Consider the following 20,624-nt stretch of genomic DNA (forward strand, 5'->3'; position numbering starts at 1 on the left):
AGCTTCACCTCATTTACTAAGCTAAGAAAAAATTCAGTTGCTAAGCAAAAACGTCTATTTGCCTTCAGCATATCAACATAATCAAAAATATTGTTTTTTTTTCAAAATTGTTAGTCTTTTTTATTTTATAGCGCAAAAAATAAAAAATGCACAGGCAATCAAATACCATCAAAAGAAAGCTCTATTTGTTGGAAAAAAAGGATGTAAATTTCATTTGTGTACAGCAGTGCAATTGTCAGTTAAAGTAATGCAGTGCAGTAACGCAAACAATGGCCTGGTCAGGAAGGGGGGTAAATCCTCTGGAGGGCAAGTGGTTAAACAGTGTAGTGATGTTGGGTCACGTATCTGAACTCAGTGTTCAGATTGTGTCTGTAACAGATTATTTATTGATTTGTTACGTTATTCTTACGTTTAGTTAGTGCACCAGCACTATCTCCATCATATGAGCTACCTACTGTATACACAAAGTAGTTACATAGTTACATATTTAGTCTGGCTGAAAAAAGACAAAAGTCCATCCAGTTCAACCATTAAAAAAAAAAGTTATAATCCTATACCCACAGTTGATCCAGAGGAAGGAAAAAAAACCCAGCAAAGGATGATCCAATTTGCTCCTGCAGGGGAACAAATTCCTCCCTGATCCCCTGAGAGGCAAACGGGTATTCCCTGGATCATGTTTACCTATAAATGTTAGTATCCAGTTATATTCTGTGTATCTAGGAAAGAATCCAGGCCTTTTTTAAAGCAATCCACTGAGCTGGCCAGAACCAACTCTTGAGGGAGTCTATTGCACATTTTCACAGCTCTCACTGTGAAGAAATCTTTCCATGATTGGAGATTAAATTTCTTTTCCTCCAGATGTAAAGAGTGCCCCCTTGTCCTCTGTGATGACCTCAGGGTGAATAGCTCTACATCGAGTTCACTATATGAACCACTGATGTATTTATACATGTTGATCATATCCTCCCTTAATCTCCTCTTCTCAAGAGTTCTTCTTCAGTTACTACTGTAGCGTTGTAGAAAGCAAAAGCTGCAATAGATTGTTACTATAAAAAAAAAAACATTTTATTTGTGAGATCACAGATCCAATAAAAAGGTTTTTTTTACAAATGTTTTTGTATTTCTGTATAAACAGATGCTTTAGAAAGCAATATGGATGTTCATTGACTTAAGCTGCCTATACACTAGCAGAATTTCATTTGAAAATTATTAAACTTCAAACAAAACTTGATATTCGTTTTTGACCACAGTGAAAATTCGAACGAGCAAGATGTACATTTTTTCTTGGAGGCACTAATTTCTAACAATGTATATGGTTTTTTGGTAGAGTCCAGTCACTCCAAAACTGAATGTGAAAAGCAAACAAAATGCTGGACTACTTTCGAACAGCATTTGTCAATCTGTCACATGTACTGAGAATTTTTGTACATATTATTGTACGACTTTTAGGAAAAATTTACATTTGAAAATCTACAAGCGTATAGCCAGTAGCTAGTAAAAGAACAATATAGAGATGCACATGAAAAAGGGAGGAGAAAAAAAAATTGTTCAGATAAAGTCCACTGTTTTCTGAGTTTGCAGATAGAGATGCCAGATGTCTATGACTATCCTTAGAAAAGTTTGTCATAATGTACAGCAAATTCTGAGCTCAAACAAACGTTTTTCTGCAGCATATTGATACTTTCAAATGATTTCTAGTTTGTTTGGAGTTTATTTGGAGTGGGAGACGGAGTCCTCTTCCAAATCATATGCTTGACAGACTCTCTTTAAAATTGTGAGGAGGCTCCTCAGTTTGGTATTCATTGCTCATTTCTGATCTAACTGCCATTCCATTGCACGTACCTTTCCACTGAATGTAGCACAGATATCAGGTTTGGGTTTTGCCATTCCACTCCACCAGTATGCATGATACATTTGGCACACAGTGACTGTATAGTTGCCTTGAGCTGGCTTCCCATAAGTGTATCTAAAAGACATAACATATTTCTACAAAGTGTTATTATTGATAAAGCATTATTTGGGGAATATCATGTCATATGTTCTCTTCCCTCCAGTAACTTAGCAGGATTTGCAATAACCAGAATTTGGTGGTGTCTGTGCATTGTTCATTCACTTTATTGGAGTTCAGACTCACCTTCCACATATGCGAAGTGGAAACTGTTCACTGTTAAACATTACAACCTTGGGGAACTGAAGGGTAACTTCAAACTTTGGAACTGTAGAGAAAGATTTAATAAACGTTGGTTATGTTTATAGATGAGCAACCCAATATGTGCAAATTACAATGTGAGTCAAAGCGGTAGAACAAGCTTTACACTGATATTTGTGGATAATGAGCAATTCATGGTACCACAGTTTAGTGTGTTTTGGAAATGTGTTGTGATGTTGGCAGACACGCTAACGCTCCCATGTGAACAGCACCATGTGCTGCAATATGCAGAATTTTCTCAAGCGTTTGGGAAGTGGTAAAAACGCTTCCCAAACGCCTGTCTGCAGCTTGCAAACAAGGCTAGTGTGAACGTAGCCTTAGAAGTCCCTCATTTCTTCATGACGTACATTTTTCTTGCTTGTGTTGGAAGTCCTTCAAGTTATATTAATGACTTCAAGTCCGGAAACTTTTACCCTCTATTTCCAGGCCAATTTTCAGCTTTCAGCTCTATCACACTTTGAATGACAATTGCGCACTCATGCAACACTGTACCCATATGAATTTTTTAGCATTTTTTTGAGACAGATAAAACTTTATTTTGGTGGTATTTATTCACCACTGGAATTTTTATTTTTTTTGCTATATACAGTTGCAAGAACAAATATGTGAACCCCTTGGGATTACGTGGAGTTTTGCATGAATTGGGCATAAAATGTGCTCTGAACGTCATCTAAGTCACAACAATAGAAGAACACAGTCTGTTGAACATAATACTACACAAACATTAGATGTTGCCATGGTTTAATTGCACGTAACATGTAAACATTCACAGTGCAGGGAGGAAAAAGTATGTGAACCTTTGGACTTAATAACTGGTTGACCCTCCTTTGGCAGCAATAACCTCAACCAAACGTTTCCTGTAGTTGCAGATCAGACCTGCACAACGATCTGGAGTAATTTTGGACCACTCCTCTTCACAAAACTGTTTCAGTGTAGCAATATTCTTGGGATGTCTGGTGTGAATCGCTCTCTTAAGGTCATGCCACAGCATTTCAATCGGGTTGAGGTCAGGACTCTGACTGGGCCACTCCAGAAGGCGTATTCTGTGCTGTTGCAGCCATTGTTTTGTTGAATTACTTGTATGCTTTGGGTCATTATCCTGTTGCATCACCCATCCTCTGCGGAGCTTCAGTTGGCGGACAGATGGTCGTACATTTTCCTGCAAAATGTCTTGATAAACTCTGGAATTCATTTTCCCATCAATGACAACAATCCGTCCAGGCCCTGAGGCAGCAAAGCAGCCCCAAACCATGATGCTCCCTCCGCCATGTTTTACAGTGGGGATGAGGTTTTGATGTTGGTGTGCTGTGCCTTTTTTTCTCCACACATAGTGTTGTGTGTTCTTCCCAAACAACTCAATCTTGGTTTCATCTGTCCACAATATATTTTGCCAGTAGTGCTGTGGAACATCCAGGTGCTCTTTTGCAAACTTCAAACGTGCTGCAATATTCTTTTTGGACAGCAATGGCTTCCTCCGTGGTGTCCTTCCATGTTCTCCATTCTTGTTTAATGTTTTCCTTATTGTAGATGTGTCAACAAAAATGTTAGCATGTGCCAGAGATTTCTGTAGGTCTTTAGCTGACACTCTGGGATTCTTCTTTACCTCATGCAGCATTCTGCGCTGTGCTCTTGCAGTCATTTTTACAGGATGACCATACCTAGGGAGAGTAGCAACAGAGCTAAACTTTCTCCATTTCTAGACAGTCTGTCTTACCGTGGACATATGAACATCAAGGCTTTTGGAGATACTTTTGTAACCCTTTCCAGCTTCATGCAAGTCAACGATTCTTGATCGTAGGTCTTCTGAGAGCTCTTTTCTGCGAGGCATGGTTCACATCAGACAGTGCTTCTTGAAACCAGTAAACCCAAAACAGGTGTGTGTTTTTTAAGGGCAGGACAGCTGTCAGCAACACATCCAATATCATCACACTGATTGGAGTCAAGGTTGGCTCACTCCTGGCTCCAATTAGCTCTGGGAGAAGTCATTAAGCTAGGGCCTCACATACTTTTTCCTCCCTGCACTGTGAATGTTTACATGTTATGTGCAATTAAACCATGGCAACACCTAATGTTTGTGTAGTATTATGTTCAGCAGACTGTGTTCTTCTATTGTTGTGACTTAGATGACGTTTAGAGCACATTTTATGCCCAATTCATGCAAAACTCCACGTAATCCCAAGGGGTTCACATACTTTTTCTTGCAACTGTAAATGAGACTGTCCAAAAATTTTGAAAAAAAGTGATTGGCCAATCAGTGATCACGTGATCGGGACCTCACGCAGAGGTCCTGTACAGCGATTGGTGTCCCAGGGAGCACACACAGCTTAAAAATGTGGGCGCCGTTTATGAACAGCAACCCGCTCCTGCACTGCTCCCGTCTGGACGTTTATATACATGGGCCGGATGGGAAGTGGTTAACAGCTCAATTTCTATTTTTAGAAATAAAAGACATATCATACTTACCTGCTCTGTGCAGTGGTTTTGCACAGAGAAGCCCGAGTCCTCCACTTCTCCCGTTCCTCCAAAGCACTCCTGCCCCCCCCCCCTCCATAGAAAACCAGTAGCTATGGGAACACTCTTATGTGCTCACATCCTAGGCCCACTCTGTGTGTCCTTTGACACACAGAGCAGGGCTTAGCCCCACCTCCTCACTGGCTCTGATTGACAGCAGCAAGAGCCAATGGCTCCCATTGCTGTGTCTGAGCCAATAAGGAGGAAAAGAACCAAGAGGGCTGCTGCTCCCGTGCACATTGCTGAATCCAAATTGGGTTCAGTTAAGTATTGGAGGGGCTGAAGAGGGAGCAGCACACAGAAGGTTTTTTTTTATCTTCATGCATAGAATGCATGAAGGTAAAAAAACCTTCAGCCTCTTACAACCACTATCATTTCTTTATAACATAAATATTTCTTGCTTACATTTGAAATCCCTCATTTCTTTACAACATAACTGTTTATTGCTTGTGTTGAAAGTCAATGATTCCTTTATGACATAAATAATTCTTGCTTTTGTTGGAAGACCCACATTTGTTTTTAACATACATATTTCTCGCTTATTTTGGTAGCCTCTCATTTCTTTATGAATTAAACATTTCTTGCTCGTATTATAACGTCCTCATTTTTAGTAACATACATTAAAATTACAATACAGCATACTTCCATACAAAGAAAGCTGTTAAAATGCTTAATAGCCCATCTAGTATATTTGAGATTCACAGGGCTGAGATTTGACTCTGGTTTGAGATTGTCAAACTTTAGAATCACCAGCGGAGCAAGGTTTTAATAATCCACTGATCTCTAAAGATAAATGACATAACCCAATAGTAATACTGTATACACAGAGTTGTAGGAACAATTCTCACCATATTCCTCCACGGAGATGGTATGAACTGTATCCTTCACCCGGATGGAGTATTCTCCCAGTGGAGGCTCAGAGGAGAGTGGAAAGGAGAGCTCAGCCATTCCTTGACTGAGGCTTACGTTCAGCCACTGACCAACACGATTCTTTTCAGGGTCCTTAAAAGGAGACATGGGTTACTTTAAATGCTTCGTAATGGCAATCTCTAGATTAACAGAAATGGTGCCTTGTGGTGAGAGGATGTTAATTTACATTCTATTTAAAACTCCCAGTTCTAAGACCATGCTGTCCTGATTGCTCTTGGCCTCACACTACCATATTGGAACAAATCAACATGGTTTACAGTTCTGAGATCACATAATAGTAATCAAACTAGAATGGTTTACAAACAAACTGGCTTTCACTATGCCTTGCACAAAGAGATGATAAGTGACTGATGCTAATTACCCCCCGTTTTGGTTAATTTTTGGCATTTTCAAGGATGATGCAGCAGTGGTAGTCACCTTCCTGCAATTAGATCATTCTACAGAAATTCCATCCTGGTTTGTGGGATTCCACATACAAATTACATATTGGTGGAATTTCCCATAAGCGTTATTTGGGGAAGGGGGGGGTCATCTTTTTTTTTTTCATTTGTGTGCTACAGATGCCTCACTGACAATGAATAAATGGTATTAAAGGACCATGACATTTAACTTAAAAGAAAGTAATTGCTTTAAGCTGATTTAGTATTGGTTGTTGTGGGTAACCATGTAACCATGTTGGTTATTGCACCTTTTACAAACAACTAGGACTATGCAGCTCTGACACAAACATTGAGAAGATAAAGAACAATTGTACTGACTACATCAAATGCAAGCTTTCTTGGAAAATAAGCAAGCACAAATTAGAAAATAACTTCAATGTAACATATTGAAATACTTAAAATCCATTAAAGCCAAATGTTTACCTGCAGTTCTATGACTGGAAGCTAAAAAAGAAAGACAAAAGAAAGATATTCAAAATTTTGAAAATATAACAAATGTTAACTTGTATATGCATTAGCTTTTGATGGTAAATGATTTTATTGTTGTAATATTCATGAAAATGTTTTTCAGTAATTCAATTTTAAACTATTTAAATTTTTTTAATTTTAAAGTTATTTGCTAAATGTATGTAAATAAATCCTATGAATCTATTTATAAATGTTTTGACTCAAGATTAAGACAATGTTCACCCAATTACAAACATTTTTCTAACCGATTCTAATATAGTACATAGTCTGGCTAAAAAAAAGACAAAGGTCCATCCTGTTCAACCATAAACATAAATAAATAAATAAATAAATATTATATTCCTGTACCCACAATTGATCCAGAGGAAGGCAAAAAAAATCCAGCAAAGCATGAAAAATTCCTTCCTGATCCCCAGAGAGGCAATCCGATATTCCCTGGATTAACTTTACCTACATGTTGGTATTCAGTTATATTCTGTGTATCTTGGAAAGAATCCAGGTCTTTTTTAAAGCAATCTACTGAGCTGGCCAGAACCAACTCTTGAGGGAGTCTATTCCACATTTCTCAGGTCTTCCTGTGAAGACACTTTTCTATATTTGGAGATTTAATCTCTTTTCCTCCAGATGTATAGAGTGCCCCCTTTTCCTCTGTTATGACATTAAGGTGAATATTATTGTTTACATACAGACCTCTCCCCTGTCAGTGTTCCTCGGTGATTGCCAGGTGCCGGTGTGGAATCTCTGGCAGGGACCCGGTGATCGACAGCTATAGACGCCAATGGCGACCTGGGTAGGGTGGTCAGGTGCAGTGGTGTGTGTGCCCCCTACCCGGAAATGCAAAATTACATTTATATACGGGATTTTGCGCAGCCCTGCCATCCTGTAGCAATAGTTTTGCTATAGGGGGTCAGGAAGTAGTTAAACACTGTGGTGATGCAGGGGTTGGGAAAGTGGCAATGTGATTAACCTGAAAGGCTCTCAACCCGACACTCCTGGAAGTGTCAATTTTGCACTATGATTGCCACAAAGATATATATGCAGAATGCACAATACAAAAAAAAAAACACTTGTGTAGGCACAAACAATAATGAAGCAACACACACACTCACAAAGGTACAGAATAAAAATATTATACAAATTTTATTATACAAAATTGTTTGACAAAAACACATTAAGATAAATCTGACATTGTAATGGTACATTACAACTAGACATTTTTTGTGAATACTCTGTAGACCACACACCCACATGGAAGAAAAATATATTTGAAATATTGTTCCCAAATATATTGCCATATATTTGAAATACTACAATGTTGGCCATATTCAATATATTTGAATCTAAAGAATATATTTAAAAAATATATCATTTTTAAATATATTCTTCAGATTTTTTTTAACATATAAAAAAAGTCATTTTAACATATATTTTTACATATACTTGTAAATACAATCCAAAAATGTAGATTTGTATTTTTTAAGACATACAGTATATTTGAAATGTATTTCTTTTAAATATTTTTCATATATTTTCTAAGAAAAATGCATTTCAACATGCAATATATATATATATATATATATATATATATATATATATATAAATATATTTTTAATTATATTGAATATGGAAAATTTTAGTATTTCAAATACAGTATATGGCAATATATTTGGGAAGAATATTTTTAAAATATATTTTTCTTCCATTTGGGCGGCCAGAGATATTTAGTAAAGGCCAGAGACTTATGAGGTAGTGAGTACTCTGTAGACTTTGTTAAACTATTTTGTATAATATTTGTAATACATATTATACTGTACCTTTGTGAGTGTGTGTTGCTTCCAGGGGCGGACTGACAACTCATGGGGCCCCCGGGCAATAGGGGATCATGTGGCCCCTGTGTCCTTGCCCAAACTCAAAAAAGCCTATAAAATAGGTACCAGGGGCATCTCATTGGGCCCCCTACTGACCCCGGACCCTCGGGCAGTGCCTGAGTTTCCAAATGGTCAGTCCGCCCCTGGTTGCTTCATTATTGTTTGTGCCTATAAAGTCCCTTCCACAAGTGTTTTCTTTTGCATTGAGCATTTTGAGGATGTGACACATTGCAACAATGAATATTTCCATATAAATATGGCTATGCAGAATGTAGTCAAATCATTACAGCCAGGAGGGTTTTAATAAGTACTTCCAATACAGATTCCTTGGTTTTCTGTAGTTTTCAGAGTAGCAGGTGGCAACAGGGCCTCTTTAAAGTACATCTGTAGTAGAAACTCATAATAATGAACCATTGGCAACAGCAGACACCAGCCAAGTTGTTTCGACAGTAGAGATTATGTTCAATGTGCATCTGTTGCATCTTCATAGCCTCAAGATGTCCCAAATAAATTCTGACTTTGCAGAACATTAAGTATAAGCACACTTCACAATATAATGGACTTATGACATAAGACACCTGAAAGTATTGGGGAATGCAGTGTCTGGAAAAAACAGAAGCTGAACTCCTATGAAGCTCAGAATAGTTAGTGTTCGGGTTGCAGGAAGAGTTGCCTTAGGGTAGGACATCACTAATTGTTGAAATTTGATGTAGACACCTTTCCCAGCATAATGTATTGCAGTCCTGTGTTATTTGGGCCTGTGTTTATGAAACTAGTTTCAGCAAGAGGTGATGGCTGCTTCTGCTGTCAGTTATTTTTACCATTTTCTTCTACATACAGGTTGCTACTATTTCTCGGACGAATTAAAAAAAAAAAAACCTTACTCACTTACCACAATGTCTCTGGGTTGAAGATCTTCATTTATAGATAGAATTCTGAACTTTACTGCAAAAGATGATATAATATATTGTTTTTATGCTTCCTTTCCAATATTAAAGTTTTTTTTTTTATTAATGTACTAGATATTTCTATGTATCTACATTATGTATGAATCTTAGATCTTCAAAAAGTCTGCAAGTCTACAAGTTGATTAATTCAATAAAAACAATGCATCTTCTTGTGGCTGATATCTTAATAGATATTCAGCAGTTAGGCTACATGAACACTAAATCTCCCCTAGATGTTTGCTTTCCTGGCAGCAGAAAAACGCTAAATATGGCAAAAAAGCATGAAAATGCAGTATTGTGGAGCTCTCGGATGTTTATTAATTTAATTGGCCAGAGTAGTGATTGAAATGAGTAAATGCCCAAGAGCTAAACATGGCTAACGTTTAGGCTCATTTACATGTGTTTTTGCTGCGTTTGGCATTTTGGGGCCAAAACGGTCTACTCCTGAAGGTGATCCTTCTGCGTTCAGTAGAGGAACATTTTATTGCCCCTAAACTCTACTGCTCCTAAACTCTGGTAAAAGCCTATGTGTGCCTGCACTTCTGCATAATAACCAATCAGCTTCTAACTTTAGCTTGTTCAATCAAGCTTTGGCAATAAAACCTGGAAGCTGATTGGTTTCTATGCAGAAGCAAGCCTGGTTTTGCACACTCCAACTTTAGTAAATAAACTCCATAGGCTTTTATTGAGTTGAGTTCAGGGGCTTTGGCACAAAAAAAATGGCAAAAGCTCCTGAACTCACGTTTGGGGGCAGCAGTGTGCATAAGGCCTTAGAAAGAGTCAATGCAGTGAATGTGTCCACTAATAATGATTAGTGTATTATTAACAAAAGTATTGAGTTGATTAACATTTGCGCAAATATCACAGGGCCTAAATAATAAGTAACACTTTCTATTTATTCTACTGGTCCTATTGTTTCATAAAATGTATAGTTTGGGGGGGGGGGGGGGTCATAAACAAACTCTGAAAGTGTTCAAAATTAAAAAAACAATGGAAAAGTTGCAAAAATGGTCTGGCCACCTGAGCTTTAAATGTGGAGCATAGGGCCTCCATCTAAAAACGTTTTCCTTTCAGAGTGCAAAACAGGCATTTCAAGGCATTTTAAGTCCTCATGCACACTGGATGTTTTGATAACGCTGGTAACTTTAGCTGTGTAAAACGTGAGTTTTTCAGGGTTTTTTAGTGTTTTTGCATTAGTGTTTAGCGGCGTTTTGCCGCGTTTAGTGTCATTGTGCCGCATTTGCAATTATAGCGTTTTTTTAAGCAAAAAAAAATTAAATTTTGTCAAAAAAAAGTCCAAAAACACCGGTTTGCGTCATTTTACTGCGTTTTTCTGCATTGTTACAGCTAAAAAGCTCCTCTGGAAACCCACTAGTCCTGGGTTTTTTTCCAGCCAAAAAAAGTTGATTACAGTCTGTGTGTGACACATAGGATAACATGCTGGGGGGTTTACTAGCTGTAGAAAAAAACCATCAAAAGCCAAAAACAGCAGCTGTAAAAACATCAAGTGTGCATGAGGACTAAATGTCCAATGGCAAAGTCAGCAGGTATTTACGAATAGTTCCAGGGGGGACATAGAAAAAAAAGAGCCCTATTATTTTGGTATGGGCAGCCTACATCTCGTATGTGATTGTTTTCTTTACAGTAGTTTGACCATACCTTTACTAACTTTATAATGTGTAGTTTGTAATTAGGTCACTTCCAGTATTTCCTAAATGTTACTAATTCTGGTTGATTTTACTTATTGTCTAAAATTGCTTTTCAAAAACAAATATGAATTTATAATTTGCCAGCAGAGCTGTTTATAGACTAAGCAGTTACCAGTTTGTCCCGGCTTGTACACGGCCTTGTCTGATTGAACCAAGAGGCTGGATTTCGTCTTCTTCACCAGAACGTTACTGCTTTTCACTATAGTTTGCCCTGCATTTGCTATGGAGATGCTCAACGTGCCAACCACTTCCATCTGTTCAGGCATGGGAACCTGAGCAAGAAGCATAAACATTACATTGCAAAGACCGCACAGATGTTCAAGTGTCTATGGGGCTGATTAACTAAAGGCATTATCCTGTTCATTTTGGAAAGAAAGTTGCATTTTAAAAGAGAATAATACTAGAGCTTAGCGAATGAGGTGACTGCTGACTTTCATCATCAATCATGTTCAAGCAAAAATGTAATTATTTGCAAAGTAAAATTATATAACATTCACTTAGCTCTAGGGCAAATTCCCTTGCAAGTGAACAGCCCATTTGCCTTTAGTAAATCAACTCTACTTATCCAAAGGTGAAAGCTGCTCTAAAGTGGAAGTCTGGCACACTGCTAAATATACAGATACAGTGGTATTAGTAAAGTATTTAGTCAGCCACCAATTGTGCAAGTTCTCCCACTTAAAAAGATGAGAGAGGCCTGTAATTGGCATCATAGGTAGACCTCAACTATGAGAGACAAAATGAGAAAAAAAATCCAGACAATCACATTGGCTGATTTGGAAAGAATTTATTTGCAAATTATGGTGGAAAATAAGTATTTGGTCAATATCAAAAGTTCATCTCAATACTTTGTTATATATCCTTTGTTGGCAATGACAGAGGTCAAACGTTTCCTGTAAGTCTTCACAAGGTTGGCACACACTGTTGCTGTTATGTTGGCCCATTCCTCCATGCAGATCTCCTCTAGAGCAGTGATGTTTTGGGGCTGTCGCTGGGCAACACGTACTTTCAACTCCCTCCAAAGGTTTTCTATGGGGTTGAGATCTGGAGACTAGCTAGGCCACTCCAGGACCTTGAAATGCTTCTTACGAAGCCACTCCTACATTGCCCGGGTGGTATGTTTGGGATCATTGTCATGTTGGAAGACCCAGCCACGTTTCATCTTCAATGCCCTTGCTGATGGAAGGAGGTTTGCACTCAAAATCTCACGATGCATGGCCCCATTCATTCTGTCCTGTACATGGATCAGTTGTCCTGGTCCCTTTGCGGAGAAACAGCCCCAAAGCATGATGTTGCCACCCCCATGCTTCACAGTAGGTATGGTGTTCTTTGGATGCAAATCAGCATTCTCTCTCCTCCAAACAAGACCAGTTGTGTTTCTACCAAACAGTTCTATTTTGGTTTCATCTGACCATATGACATTCTCCCAATCCTCTTCTGGATCATCAACGCTCTCTAGCAAACTTCAGACGGGCCCGGACATGTACTGGCTTAAGCAGGGGGACACGTCTGGCACTGCAGGATCTGAGTCCCTGGCGGCGTAGTGTGTTACTGATGGTAGCCTTTGTTACGTTGGTCCCAGCTCTCTGCAGGTCATTCACTAGGTCCCCCCGTGTGGTCCTGGGATTTTTGCTCACCGTTCTTGTGATCATTTTGACCCCACGGGGTAAGATCTTGCGTGGAGCCCCAGATTGAGGGATATTATCAGTGGTCTTGTATGTCTTCCATTTTCTATTTATTGCTCCCACAGTTGATTTGTTCACACCAAGCTGCTTGCCTATTGCAGATTCAGTCTTCCCAGCCTGGTGCAGGTCTACAATTTTGTTTCTAGTGTCCTTCGACAGCTCTTTGGTCTTCACCATAGTGGAGTTTGGAGTGTGACTGTTTGAGGTTGTGGACAGGTGTCTTTTATACTGATAACAAGTTCAAACAGGTGCCATTGATACATGTAATGAGTGCAGGACAGAGGAGCCTCTTAAAGAAGAAGGTACAGATCTGTGAGAGCCAGAAATCTTGCTTGTTTGTAGGTGACCAAATACTTATTTTCCACCATAATTTGCAAATAAATTCTTTCCAAATCAGCCAATGTGATTGTCTGGATTTGTTTTCTCATTTTGTCTCTCATAGTTGAGGTCTACCTATGATGCCAATTACAGGCCTCTCTCATCTTTTTAAGTGGGAGAACTTGCACAATTGGTGGCTGACTAAATACTTTTTTGCACCACTGTATATTATTGATGTGATCCATTTAAACAGCCATAACATAGCCAGTATTCAGAGACATCAGTGTCCTGTGTCAAGACTTTACTTTCTGCCTTTTTGGGTATGAACAAGCAGCTCCTCCACCACAAAGTACCTGAAAAATGTTAGGACAACATAAAATACTTGCTAAATAGCTCAATAAAACTCAATGTTGGCATTCCCATTCTCTGCCTGATTTCTGGCATAGAGGAGAATATGCAACCTGTCCAGATACGTGCTGGTTATGTGGACATACAGACAGGAAACTGCTTCACATTTTCTACTTTCTATTAAAAAAATCATAAATTTCTGGACAAAAGTCATTACCATAAAGCAGAAAGTTACTGAATACACAATGCTGGATGAACCGGTCTTCTTTTTTCTATATTTGAATTACGTGCCAAGATAAATGTACCAAAAACCAATTATAATACATGTGGCTAATGCAGCTTGAGTGAGCTTACCCCCTAATACCTGGAAGAAAATACTCCTATCTCTATGTGGCAGCACAGAATCAATGAGATCAAAGAAATGGAAGACTTGAAAGCACAAATAAATTTCTTAGGATCATGTACTAATGAATGGAATTTGCAAACTCAGAAATACAAGATGCTTTTAGGCAAAGCTAGGATACCTAAAAAGATAAAGGAAAAGACCCAATGTGCAGGTGGGTAGTGAATGAAGACCACTTTCCATTCAGCTCCTATCCCTTCCCAAACTTCTCCATAGTTCTAAAACCTCCCCCTTCACCATCCTTCCCTCTTCCTCTCTACCTCCTAAGCCCCCACTGCTTCTTCTTCCTTTTTCTTTTCTCTCACAATCTGTCCTATATCTTTACTCTCTTATAATCAGTATGTCATATATAGACTATTCTCCCCCCAGCTAATCACCATATTATAAAAAAAATCCTAATCTAAAAATCCATTTTGCTTAAATAATTCTGCTTTCATGTAACATGTTGGTCCTGAGTTTTATCTCTTCTGGATTGCAGATCGGGGGGGTGGTTCTTCGGGAGCCCACGTCACTGTTTGGGTGATGTGGACTCTTCCCATTGGCTGTCCATTGGCAGGGATCCTCACAGACAACAACTGAAGTGGTGAGACGATGTCAGGATGAGGGAACCAATTGGCCACAGGCAAAGACTGCTGAGCTGGATCACTAGTCTCTCTTCTGGAACAGGTGCCAATAAGGGAGATGTGCCAGCAGACTTAGTTGGGTAATAGGAAGTTTTACATCCTAATTTAAAAGTTGCTGAGTGGAGTGGAAGAAGGTGTGGGGGGGGGGGGGTTGTTGCCCCGAGATGAGTGTTAAGCATGTTATAGATGTGGACTTTGTTACCTGAATTGGAATACAGACGAATGCTGAGTCCTGTTTGAAGATCTTCTCTACAAGGTTTGTATTCTTTCTTTCCATCTCTAAAGAGATCTGTATTCTGCTATCCTCCTGAGCCCCCTCCAGGTGTATACATATATTTTCAGAATGTTGGGAGCGAATTTCGGAGGGAAAGATGACCGCATAGTGCCTGAGGAGAGTAGAGTGAATATTAGAAACCACAAAGGGAGATATGCAAAGAATTCCACAACATTTTTTCTGTATAGCATTCCCAGTTTCCAAATGTGTTTGTGTAGCTTCCCAAAATCATTCAGATTTTAGTTTGAATAATTCAAGAAAGAGCAATTACGTTTCGTGGGATAGAAATGCCCCTGGATATGATATATTTTGGTATAGTTATGTCAAGTGTGTGTATTTCTCCTGCTCCATCACAGATGCTGGTCTCATTCCAGCATCCTGGTTTTGGTTGTGATTCATTCTCCCTGTCTGTCTCTCCACCTACGAGGCAATTGATGTGGCCAGTCTCTGGGTGGAGACCAAACATGATTTAAACCAGCCAAGCCTGCAGTCTCATGCTTGTGATATTGTGTTTGTAACTTATGCTCCAAGCTCCCTGTTTATCTTCTTTTTTCCTGTGCCTGCTAGTTTGGAATCCCTCATTGGTGACCTCAGATCGGATTTCGACTACACTCTGAACTCTGCCTGTCTTTTGACTACAGATTTGACCCTAACTATTCTGAACCTTGCCTGCCTTGTACCTGGACTATCATTGTACTACTCTGCCTGTCTGCCAACCGCAAGCACCTGTTTGCTGTACTCAGTTTGCGCCTGCCCTAGCATGGTAGCCAGACACTATATCATTGCCTATAAATCCTTGGGGCAACCGGGTATAAGTAGGCCTGCTAGCCTTATGGGAAAGGGGGCTGCTATAGTTTAAGAACACAGAAGCCAGCTATAGTGTCTGACCACCTGCGTAAGGGGTAAACACAAGTTTCCACCATGTCAGTGATCATTTGGTTGTTTGGGCAGTCTCTAGTGAAGCTTTCCTTACTTTTAAAGAATATCAAAATTAGCCACCTAAAATTGTGTTATTCTGTTTTTCCATTGCATCTGTGATCATGGATTGGGCCAGTACCTGCGTGTCTGTGAAGGGGTTATGCAGATTCGGCACTCGCCTGGAGTGGATTGTTTGCTCTTTGCATTGCTGTAGACTTGTATAGGAATGGAAAAAAGTTGCAGGAAATTAACAAATGCTCATTAACACAGGCCCTAAATGTCCTTTAATTTGAAGCACATACATCACTGTTTTCCTCCCCAAATCTCTTGGCCTGCAAGTCCTCCACCTATCTGACCTTTCTGCACAAGCCAACTGTGTTTAAAAAACAAAGACTGATTTAGCCCTGCACGTACATGGTTTACATGGCTGCAGCATAACCTGTACAATGTAAACTGACCTCCAACCTTCTAATCTCTGAGGGTAGGTCCCATAAGCAGGTCAAATTTATCATAGGACATGGCTTCCCTACGCATTACTGCTGTGTATCAGTGCAATGTGATCACCGGTATGAAAAACTCCTGTGTGACCTTGTCCTGTAAACTTGGCTTGGACTTTTCTTGAATGACCTCAGAGCTTCTCACACTAGGGATTTTGAAACATCTTAAAGCAGAACTTTTTTGCATTTTTTATGTTCAGTGTAACAAATAGTTAAAGCATATCTAACCCCCCCCTTAAAATAAGTAATATATTACAACTTACCAATACCTACATGTGGTGGCTATATTAATTTTCTTTTTTTCCTTTTTTTCACCTGATGATCCAGCTAGTTTGTCTGGTATTTTTCAACTTTCTTTAACAGATCAAGCTATCCAGACAGTGTCTCTTAAAGGGTTGAGATAAAACAGTTACCACTGACAGGGGTGCTTACAATGGTCAGCTTTTATTCCTGCAGATACCCAGAAGAAAAACAACTCTTTCTGTAACTCCTTAAGTGTTAGCTGAAATTCAGCTTTAATTTGTTAGTCACATGTGTAAAGTCCATCTAAATCTGCTAGTCCATCTAACACCACTCTGTAGAGAGTGCTGCTGTCTACGGGTGTCTTTGTTGCTCCGCCATAGATAGAAGAGCCACCCTAAGACAGGAAAGGTGTTTGTTAGCAGGTCACCTCCTAGGGGCACCTCGGGAGTGCTACTAACTATGATCACTCACCATTGACTCCTCTTCAGTGTGGGTTGGTTCCAAACTCAGATCAGAGGCCACATTAATCTTCAAGGCCTTACACACTCACAGAAGGACCGTGTCTCCTCTCCTCGCCACCTATTCCAAGCTGCCCAGACACAGGACTACAAACTCATTTGTGAGAAAGTAGCACAAAGCGCTTAATTAAAGTGGTTATAAACCCTTACATATACCCAGTGAAGTGACTGGCTTCAGGTGACACACAAAGATTAAACAAATCCTTTTACATAGGTTTTACCTGTCTATCTGCAGACTTCTCTTCTCTACATCCATTCAAAGTGCTGAAATTGTAAAGTTTGTCTGAGAGTTCAGAAAAAAGGGGGCATAGAGCTGAAATTACACACTGCAGAGCTCAGTGAGGAGAGCTCTGAGAGCTGATTGGAGGGAAGAGACACAACCCCCTCCATACAGCTCACAGGAAAAGAGCTGAGGCTATCAATCTGCTGGAGGCCCCTCCCCTTTCTCCATTCTTTTCATGTCTGAGGTTTACAACCACGTTAACTCCACCAGCTTGTCTTGACTTGACACACTGCATTGTTAACTATATTCTGCCCATAGGAACAGAAGGAATCCACCATACTTCACTTTGCAAGGCTTCACACATCGTGGCCTCCAGGCTTAATCCATAGGAGGGCTCTGTAAGGCAGCGGGCTCCAATATTGAGACCCTGTCACTAAGTGAGGTGCATGAAGTATTAAGCTACCCCACACTACCAGCTTCTTCATCACCAGCCGGCCCCACCACTTCCTCTATCAGCTGGCTGCTTCTCTTTCTCTCCACTCACTCTCCACCCAGACAGGCTTCTGGGGGCAACACAGAGTTCTCTCCAGCAGCAGCTCCTCAGGCCTCAGACTGAGGCAAGAGAGTGAACACATGGCCCACCCCAAATATATATATATAAATATATATATATATATATACACCTTCTCCCAGAATGCACCAGTGGCCATAGAACCTCCTACTGGGCTGTCTGGAAGATATATAAACATTCATAACGCAGTTTAGTTGTGCAATCTCATACTATGGCCTGTGGTACCAGAGACACCTAATGAAGACAGTGAGAAATGCACAACTCAAACCAAGGTTAGGGGAAAGCCAGATAAGAAACTATAATCAGTTTGAGCCAGCCACAACCAAGCCAAACACTAGATTTGCATAATAGCCCCCAGGTTTGGACTGGGGAGCTACAGACACAAGGCAGCATCTTCTTTTTACAAGAACTCAGTTTACTGGATCAGTGTGCAGAATACAAATGAGGTAGTACATTGTCATGGAATAGTTCCTTCACACTAACGGCTGTACTGTACACTGCATTTGGCTGTTCTGTGATTGGCTGTACTGTACATTGTATTTGGCTGTGTATTGATATGGCTGTTCTGCGATTGGCTGTACTGTACACTGCAGTTGGCTGTTCTGCGATTGGCTGTACTGTGCACTGCATTTGGCTGTGCATTGATTTGGTGTGCTGCGATTGGCTGTACTATGCACTGCATTTGGCTGTGCATTGATTTGGTGTGCTGTGATTGGCTGTACTGTACACTACATTTGGTTGTGTATTGATTTGGCTGTACTGTACACTGCATTTGGCTGTGTATTGATATGGCTGTGCTCAGGGGCGGACTGACAACTCATGGCGCCCCCGGGCAATAGGGGATCATGGAGCCCCTGTGTCCTTGCCCACACTCAAAAAAGCCTATAAAAAAGGTACCAGGGGCATTTCATGGGACCCCCTACTGACCTCGGGCCCTTGGGCAGTGCCCGAGTGCTCGAATGGTCAGTCCGCCCCTGGCTGTGCTGCAATTGGCTGTACTGTACACCATATTTGGCTGTGTATTGACTTGACTCTGCTGTGATTGGTTGTACTGTACACTGCATTTGGCTGTGCTGTGATTGGCTGTGCTATACACTGCATTTGGCTGTGCATTGATTTGGTGTGCTACGATTGGCTGTATTGTACACTACATTTGGCTGTGCATTGATTTGGCTGTGCTGTGATTGTACTGTTTCCCAAGTGGTGCAGCCCATACCTTTAGTTAGGAAAGTCCACACAAATAAACTCCATTCAAGTTCAAGGGTGGTGCTGCAGGTAACACAGTTTACACAGTAAATAGGTCCTTACTATACTGCTCCCATATCGGACAACACCAGCTTCCCCTGCATATATAGCCTATAAGAAGGTAAGTGACGCGCACTTACAGGGGAAGACATGTCACAAAAACTATTTCACCCTTTAATGCATCAGCCAGCAATTACACAAACAAACCCCAGTGACAGTAATAACATAACATAATGTAGGCATCTAACCACATGTTACTGGCTGGATCACTAGGTAAAGAAAAAGGGGAAAAAGCCTTAAAGCAGAAAACTAAAGCAGCCACCACATTTAAGGTATGGTAGGCTGCAATATATTACATTTTTGTATTTGGGTTTCAGTATGTTTTAACTCTCAAGATATACAGGATGTGCTACCTCCGGGATTGCTGCTGATTCATTATTATTTGAAAATAGTGGTAAAATAGTGCTTTTAGGTGGTTAGTACCCGCTGCTTCCTTAAAGGATAAGTTCACCTTTTGACAAAAAATATTACATGCACACTTTTTGCAGTTAAAAAAAATGTGCATTTATTTTTTTTTTGTTGCAGAAGCCTGTAAAGCATTGCACCAGCAATCAGCAAATCATGGGTGCCATACAGGTCTCCTGCAGATCTGTCAGTATATCTGCTTGTCTGTACAGGATGTCAAAGTGGGGAAGCGGGGGGGATGGGGGCTGGTCTATTCATAACATGTTACATGTTACACCCTGAATATGGGTGTAACATGGGTATGAATGGTGAACTTATCCTTTAATTTTAAAAAAGGTGTGTGGATCCCCCCTACAGTCTATACCAGGCCCTGGTGAGCTGAACAGATTGAAAATGTTTTTTTATATTTCTTATTAAAACTTCTAATCTTATCAACCCCCCATGTAATAGAAATACACAATGGCAGACATATTTAAAGTCCAGACTTGGTGGCATCCACAGCTTCCTCAAGAGATATAGTCCTTTGATAAAAAATAGAAAACAAATGTCCCATATCCATCGTCAAGTGAGTGTAGTCATCCAGGGACAGGAGGTATGTATTTCACAGGATAATTAGAATTTAATAAAAAATCAAAATATGACTCAACCTCATTTTAGGACTAGTAAGCTGAAATATATAAAAGTTTTGTTTTGAGGTCTAGATATGTTTTATTCTAAAAGGCGTCTTACTTTCACTCATCAGAAAGCTGGGAGGAAGGCAAAAGCGACTGGGAAATGGTTTGTTTCTGGTACTAATGCTGCCTTGTTTGGGATTGTTTGTAATTACCCTCTGGAAACCTCTTCTGCCATAAGGCTCTTAGGCTAGGCATGTAAGTTTTTCAGGATCATAATTTCATTAATAGGATGTCATGTCAGACAAGATTTTTTTTCTCAAAATAATCGTATGTGTGACCAGATCAGAACACTTGCCATGGACCTTCACTCTGAGATGAAGCAAAGATCCGATTCTAAAGGCTCAAGTCACTAATGAATATCACATGCTATATTTTAAATCTCAATTCACTATCAATGTATGAGGTAATAATAAGAAATACATGGTAAATGCCACATAAACTGAAAGTAATTTCACTAAAAAAGATTAATAAATACTTTTATTAAATAAGTTGTAGTCAAGCCATGAGCCATTTGACAAATGTATGAAGTGAATAGCTGGT

The 20,624-nt window shown here is 39.8% G+C and overlaps 1 protein-coding gene across 1 annotated transcript in view; it reads right to left on the reverse strand.

Annotated features, from left to right (window-relative positions):
- LOC149449763 (alpha-2-macroglobulin-like) overlaps nt 1-20,624 on the reverse strand; it is a 126,319-nt gene that overhangs the window by 100,973 nt on the left and 4,722 nt on the right. The window contains exons 2-8 of the mRNA XM_089692751.1: nt 14,659-14,842; nt 11,195-11,354; nt 9,319-9,371; nt 6,514-6,534; nt 5,569-5,722; nt 2,135-2,216; nt 1,843-1,966 (exon numbers count right to left, since the gene is read on the reverse strand). Of these exons, the coding sequence (XP_089548877.1) occupies nt 1,843-1,966; nt 2,135-2,216; nt 5,569-5,722; nt 6,514-6,534; nt 9,319-9,371; nt 11,195-11,354; nt 14,659-14,842 (778 nt within the window). The remainder of the gene's footprint in view (nt 1-1,842; nt 1,967-2,134; nt 2,217-5,568; nt 5,723-6,513; nt 6,535-9,318; nt 9,372-11,194; nt 11,355-14,658; nt 14,843-20,624) is intronic.

The sequence above is a fragment of the Staurois parvus genome, unplaced genomic scaffold (genome assembly GCF_062004578.1).
Source record: "Staurois parvus isolate SC_StPar_1 unplaced genomic scaffold, SC_StPar_1.0 ptg000604l, whole genome shotgun sequence".
In the NCBI taxonomy this organism is placed as follows: domain Eukaryota; kingdom Metazoa; phylum Chordata; class Amphibia; order Anura; family Ranidae; genus Staurois; species Staurois parvus.